At 34.9% G+C, this 6,882-nt stretch overlaps 1 protein-coding gene across 1 annotated transcript; it reads right to left on the bottom strand.

Annotated features, from left to right (window-relative positions):
- Positions 1-321: 321 nt before the first annotated feature.
- On the bottom strand, positions 322-6,628 carry LOC131067301 (ubiquitin-conjugating enzyme E2 2). Its single transcript, XM_058002263.2, has 5 exons — positions 6,089-6,628; positions 5,912-5,937; positions 1,485-1,574; positions 1,223-1,311; positions 322-849 (listed from the first exon to the last, which is right to left on the bottom strand). The coding sequence occupies exons 1-5, from the start codon at positions 6,211-6,213 to the stop codon at positions 721-723; spliced, it is 459 nt and encodes a 152-aa protein (XP_057858246.1). The 5' UTR covers positions 6,214-6,628; the 3' UTR covers positions 322-720.
- Between the last annotated feature and the right edge of the window lie 254 nt (positions 6,629-6,882).

Here is a 6,882-nt window from a genome sequence, read left to right as displayed (position 1 = left end):
TCAAAGAATTTAAGATTTCTGCAGCCCACAACTTCCTTTAAAAGATCAACATATAGACATACACTTAATATTTAACCATATAAGTATCTGGTCACAAAACTTCAAATAGAAGAGTGACATTTACCGTAATACCACTATAATAAGTAATAATTTGCAAGTGAAAGAGAGAAATCTCAATTTACCAAGTTACTAAAATGTCAAGTTACAGATACTGAAATTGTATATCAGATTGTTCAACTAAATTGTATATCTTGCACAAAAAGTTTTAACTAGTTGCACTGGTAATACTTGTTGACAATGACTTCAAAAATAAACCAGTAATTCAAATAAAAGGAAGGCACAACCCAAAGGTATATTTAGATATTATTCTAATCAAGTTTACTGATTATATACAATACAAAGCAAGATAAGAACAAGGGGGAAGATTACATGGGCTATGAAAAAATTTCTGCCCTTTACTGTCAAATAGTCCATATCTATTATCCTTGCCTATACCATGATTATGCATGGGAGCAAAGCCACAACTTTCACAAATAGCAAAAAGCCAGAACATAAAAATAGACTTACCACAAGTCCATAGAACATAAGACCAGGCTTGGAATCATTCAGTAGATGCATACTCATGGTATTGATTTAAGTCAAAGTTTCATTGATATATATAGTCCATAAACTCCTCTCAACAATATCGCAAACCTCCTTAAAACCAGCAAACAAAATGATTTAGTCTGCTGTCCAACTCTGTTCGACTATTTCCCGAACTCTTCTATTATACTCCCGTTTGTTTTCACTAAACATGCGGGCAGCCTCTGAATTTGCTGGAGAGTTTGGATTCGGATCACAAAGTAAAGACTGCAAAAAAACAATTACTCAGGTTCTATTAACAAAGAATACATCATACATTAAGTTCTTAGTAAGATAGACATAAGTTGCAAGCCTAATAATAGGAAAGTTTGCAAACACAAGAAATTCTGACTGACAACTTTACTAGGCCAAGGCTATTAAAATGCCAGGCTCCCAGGGTGTACCTATGTGCAATTTCATTAGGCACTTCAACATATCTAAAAATTGTTATATCAATACTTGTTCTTCAGAAACAGGATTATGATTTGACAATTAGAAAGTAGGTTTTGGGATCCTTACTATTCTTTTTTCCTCTTAAAATCTACCTAATTAATGTTATATATTTATAATATCTGACAAATTAACCAATTAGTTATTATACCTGAATAGATGTGAGGATAGCTGCAACATCATAGATAGGGCTCCACTGGTTTTGTAAAATGTCCAAGCATATGCTTCCATCAGCATAAACTACAGAAGGAAAATAAAATTACCATTTAGAATATAGATTACTTAAGTTATTATGAATTAGAATATCACAAACAATTCTGAAAGATCAATAATTTTAAAAAACATTCCCCATTTTGCAATTAAAAGATCATAAGCCAAACTCAACCAAATAAATAAAGATCATGAAATCTTACTGTTAGGATGAAACATCCTAGATACAAAACGGACTGTTGGTGGCTTATTGGGATAATCCTCTGTGAACTGAAGGGTTAACTTGAACGTACCTGAGATAAATCCAATATTTGTGTGAAAAACAAAATTGTCCAGTATTGAAAAACATCAACAGTTAAGCTTATCACCAAAACATAGACTTAGTAACTCATTAGTGCGAAACAAAACAGGTATTCAGTCCTATGTGAAACTTTGGTATTTGGTCCTTTTTACAAAATAAAACAATAGTGTAACGAACCAAAAGAATGAAAAGCACACATAATATTATTAAAATGATCGTACTTATGTTTTAAGTAAGTCATTAGATGTGCCATGTGTTAGCAAAACTGATACTACAAAAAAGAATAATTTTTTGTTCTAGAACTTGCGAAATGAAAACAGTCAGATTACAAGCAACATGTGCACTCCATTGAGGCTCACTAACAACATTCACTAACTCTTAATTTTGAAATCATTTTCCAATTTCAAAAAAAAAATTATTTTTTTATAAAATGCAGGACTTCATTTCCCTACACTTCATTAACAAAAGAAATGCCCAATGCGAAACAGACCTGAAATACATCAAGTGATTCAATAACCTCATTACAACCCAAATTTGACTGAATTCTGTCTATCCATACAACTTTTTTCACTCGCTAATGCTGATGACTCCAAGAAATCAGAATAAGACGATAATGAATAAGCTTATAAAAGGAGACATCCAGATTTTAAGTTCACGGGATTGCCTCTATTTAAAAATCCTGATGTAAAAGCAGGAAAAAGCTGATGCAGTCCAGTAACATTTTTTAATGACCATAAATAGAAGAGTTAAGGATCACAATTGGCGCATCACCTTCCAGCTATTTTTTGGACACCTTGTTTAGCTTTGTTTAGTTTTAGTTGCTGTTTTATGAAAGACTAATTTTACAAGAAGAGTATATTCTTAAAAGTGTAGCACAACTTTCCAGAATTCCAAGGCAATTTCATGAGAATATTTTCCAAAGCTGTGTTTAGAAGTCCGTCACTGATTTCAGATGTTGACAAGTCTTTGTTTGGGTTTATTGTTATAATTGGGTCTTTATTTTTTTTTAGTAGTGTTAACTGTTTTACTAACATGCTTTGTGCTGTCTCTAGCAGCAAATGTGAGGATGTCAGCACTAGCAACAGTGGTGGGAGATAATTTCTCCAGTCTCGAATTGGCAGTGTCAATCATGTAAATCCATGTAAACTTGGATAGTTTGCAGGTGAGTCCTCCAAATGAAAGTGCAACCAAATGAGGCCAGCAGCCAGACCAGGATTCTTTCCAAGCACAAATCTCACTTCTTCAAAAACAATCAACTCTGCATCTGGGCACTGATTTTCATAGAAACCCTCTTTCAGACCACTTCCACAACTAGCCTCTAAAATCACTTGCCAGGGAGGACGGAGGAGGCCACAATCTACAGCAGAGATCATGCATCCATGCAAACAAAACACAACTCTAATGGTGAGACTTCCTCTCTAGGCAGTTACATAATGCACCACTGCGTGAGTTGTAACACCAATGAAACCTGAAGACCGCTAAACCGTCAAATTAAATCACATTGGATTTTTCAGTACACGGGTCCTTGAGACCCATTATGCGACTGTAGACTACCCTTGACATAGCTAGTTTTAGTGTTTTGAATTTAAATGTTATTATCTGCTGCTCTATCCAGCTATTTTTGGTTTGGAGACTCTTCAATAATTGTCCCATCTACCATATGTACTAAGTCATTCAAAAAAAATCAGAATTAAAATCAGCAGCATTTTATGTTCTGCTGTAGCATCCAACTGCAGGTTTCCTATGTTCTGGTAATTTCTATTTCATTTTAAGTCTGCTGTAAATTGATATTTACAATGGAAATTATCATTGTATGTTCTTGTTAGAGCAGTCCCTGTTCGATACCTATTATCTTCTAACACTCCAGCCTAGGCAACCCAGCAAAAGCAGGTGCAACCAATTAATGAATTAGTTTGTATGTTATGATTTAGAGCAATCCTTGTTCTAAGCTTATTTATCTTCTAACACTCTATTTAACCCAGCAAAAGCAGTTGTAACTAATTACTGAAGTGGTTTGCTGCCAAAACCTTAGAATCAATACCTAAATTGAGCTTCCAGAGGGGGTAACTGAATCTAAATAAATGTGGCTAAGATGTGAAGAAAGGCACAGTTGAAGGGTGATCACCAGATAATAATAAATAGCTTCGGTGCCTGAGAAGCATATTAACACTATCATCTTCAGACATGCCTACAAAAAGACAAATAAGGCCGATTGTCCATATAGATTTGTTGATAAATCTTCTTTAGGATAACATTCAAAGAATCTAGCCTGTGGAAGTTGAAAGATGTATATCTGACCACACAGAAGATGTGCTGTGAGATTCTAAAAACAGGGATGACCATGCAATTCACAAAAATATGATATGATGAAATTAACATGTTGTAACAGCTAGGGAACTAAGAATGTGGAAAGTTCATTTCTCATTTTTTGTAAATTTATGCAATACCGCAGTAGCTGTCTACCCCCAACGTTGGCATTTTAGTCAGTTTAAATTGTAGAATAGAATGGCAACAAGTGTTAGATGAGATAGACTCATTCCCCCCATGTCTTTGAAATCCCAATAGAAATTACTCTCAGATATGAATAAGATTGCCAATCAAGAACTCTCTCTATCTGGGGGAAAATAAGGCTAAATTGTAGAATAGAATGGCAACAAGTGTTGAATGAGATAGACTCATTTCCCCCATGCCTTTGAAATCCCAAGAGAAATTACTCTCAGATATGAACAAGATTGCCAATCAAGAACTCTCTCTATCTGGGGGAAAATAAGGCTAAAACCATAACATCCAAATTGAACACAAAATTATGTATCAAAGAAGGGCCAGTCAGAAGATTGTGAAGGAGATTCCTAGTACTTATTCAACCACAAAACTAGCGCAAAAATGTCGGGTAATATTGTCAAATTGAGCCCTATGTTGGCATGTCTCTTATGTGGAAAATTAAATGGATGTAGAAATATCATTGGACCGTGCTATTCACAAGGTCCAAAAAGGCATGCACTGAAAATATAGTCAAACGGATGCAACTCAAATTATTCAGTAAAGAACCTCCAATATATTAAAATGAGCAAAAAAGTCATGTTGAGATGCTTAAGCATGAAAACAAAGAACAGAAGATGCAAAGAAGTTGTTCCATGACAAGGTAGACTTAATAGTGAGATGACAGATTTTGATAAGATCCCCGTAACAACTCCTTGGTTCAACAATTCCTGGTTTCTTCCTAGCACAGTAATTTCCAGGCCATATAAGTGCTATAGTTATATTTTGAGGTGGTGTTTACTGTTTACTATTGACATAAATCCTTTCAGTTTATTCACAGGCTCAACCGGAAATTTTAGCTATCATAAGTCATCTCCAGCTCGTCACTGCAAAACTCTAAAATTTCACCTCATGCTTTCGGGTTACGTTCTGATGTCAAAAACTTTCAGTCTACTATTTTCTAGTGCACACGCAAACCATTGACTGAGTAGAACAAATCACTAAAAAGATGTTATGAAATATACATATTCAATGAGGCCCTTATTCAAAGCGACCATAGCTAAATTAGCAGCCAACGCCACATCTAACACGTTCAACACTACTTATAAAGATATATTTCGAGCCATCTCTGCCAATAAATTGACAGACAGATTCTCCAAAACTGAAGAAATGCATTAAATATGAAGATTTCCCAATAAAAAACCTAAATTTTCCAAATATAAAAAATCTGCAAACCTGTCGGAATGCACTTGTCAATTCTAATAATATATTTTTTCCAAAAAAAAGGCAGCCATAATGGAAAACATGCAACGGCAAACGGCAAACGGCAAATTTTCAGTACAACTACTGCCTTGACGACGTTGGTTTAAGAACTTTTCGGTATGACGTTCCAAATCAAAAACTAACGGGATAATGGCAGATGCAAGTCCCACCTAAATTTTCTCTACTTGAATACGTAGTTTTAATGAGAAACAGTATTCTAAGCATGATTATACTTAGCATTTATAATGGATATCAGCTAGTACAGACTTACAAAAACTGCTGCAAATACTATTAAATCCTGTTAATATTTTGAAAGGAAACCCTAAGTCATAGAATCATGCTAAAACTGCTGCAAGTACAAGTAAAAACCTACTAATACTTTCAAGATGAAACCCTATGTCATACAATCACTAAAACCATAGTCAAATTCCGAACCACAAAATCAAACAAATCCTAAACAAAAGAAGCCAAAATCCAACTCTAAACACCTTCGAATTCCCATAAAATCCAATAACCCTTAAAAAGCCTAAAACCTAACTCGCCCAAATAAACCCTTTACGAATTTAATTAGGTTATTGAACGACTCACCTCCGTCCCAAGGCGTGTCATCGGGCCTGCAATTCCACCAACGAAAACGCCGAAGATAATTAAAAGCATACCCTTTAATTTCAAAGTTAGCTCTTTTTTCAAAACATATTATCCAAAACCTAAGAAGACCTTCTCCAAAAGATTTTTAAGCAATTAAATAGGGGAAAACGGGCATACCCAAAAATTACAGCATTCCAGAGCATGATATTATTATCTTGAGGAGCGCCGCTGATGCCAGCCGGAGGATCCTGCTGCAAGCGCTTGAAATCCCTCATCAGCCTCTTTCTTGCAGGGGTCGACATGACTGCCTACCTTGGTCTGCAACCTGTGCTCGCAATCGACGTCCCTAAATCTTCTTGCGATCTCGATCGACGGTCTCGCAACTATCAAAGCGGACTCATCATTCTGAATTTTTTCAGATCTGAAATTCCCGAAGAAACCCTTGAACGTAAGCCAAATATGATAGGCTCTACTTCTTATTTATAGGGACGCGAAGTCAAGCATTTTGTAACCCTGAATACCTACTTTATTTTTACCAAAAAAAAAAAATCCCTTTCGATTCCCATGGGGAGAATATGTCTTTTTTGGTTGGATATTTGAAGCTATCGAAGTGTGTGGCGTGTAACGTCGGCCTCTAGAATTATTCCCCCATTCTTAGTGCCTTCCTTTTTTAAAAAGTTGAAGATAGCATATGAGTGTTATGGAGAACAATATCTTGGCCTAGCAATGGAGAAAAAGGAGGAAAAATATGATTCTTGTGAGGGTGGGTAAATGAGTGTGAGAGAAAGTACATAAATTTTGTTAGGTCTAACAGGGTGAAAATGTTATGTGAATTTTTAATTTTAGTTTTAATATATGTTTATATAAAAATTTAGAATATTAATATAATAATTAGTTTTTATGTTGGAGTCGTGATTACAAATATGTATATAAGTAGATTTGGGAAAAAAAAATATTAAATAATAATTGTG

This window comes from Cryptomeria japonica, chromosome 6 (assembly GCF_030272615.1).
Source record: "Cryptomeria japonica chromosome 6, Sugi_1.0, whole genome shotgun sequence".
Taxonomy (NCBI): Eukaryota; Viridiplantae; Streptophyta; class Pinopsida; order Cupressales; family Cupressaceae; genus Cryptomeria; species Cryptomeria japonica.
This window is presented reverse-complemented; position numbering and strand designations above follow the sequence as displayed.

Coding starts and splice junctions, on each gene's coding strand:
- LOC131067301 (XM_058002263.2), bottom strand. CDS start 6,213: ATGTCGACCCCTGCAAGAAAGAGGCTGATGAGGGATTTCAAGCGCTTG. Junction 5,938..6,088: donor TGGAATGCTGTAATTTTTGG/GTATGCCCGTTT, acceptor GTGGAATTGCAG/GCCCGATGACACGCCTTGGG. Junction 850..1,222: donor CTATCCTCACATCTATTCAG/GTATAATAACTA, acceptor GTTTTTTTGCAG/TCTTTACTTTGTGATCCGAA.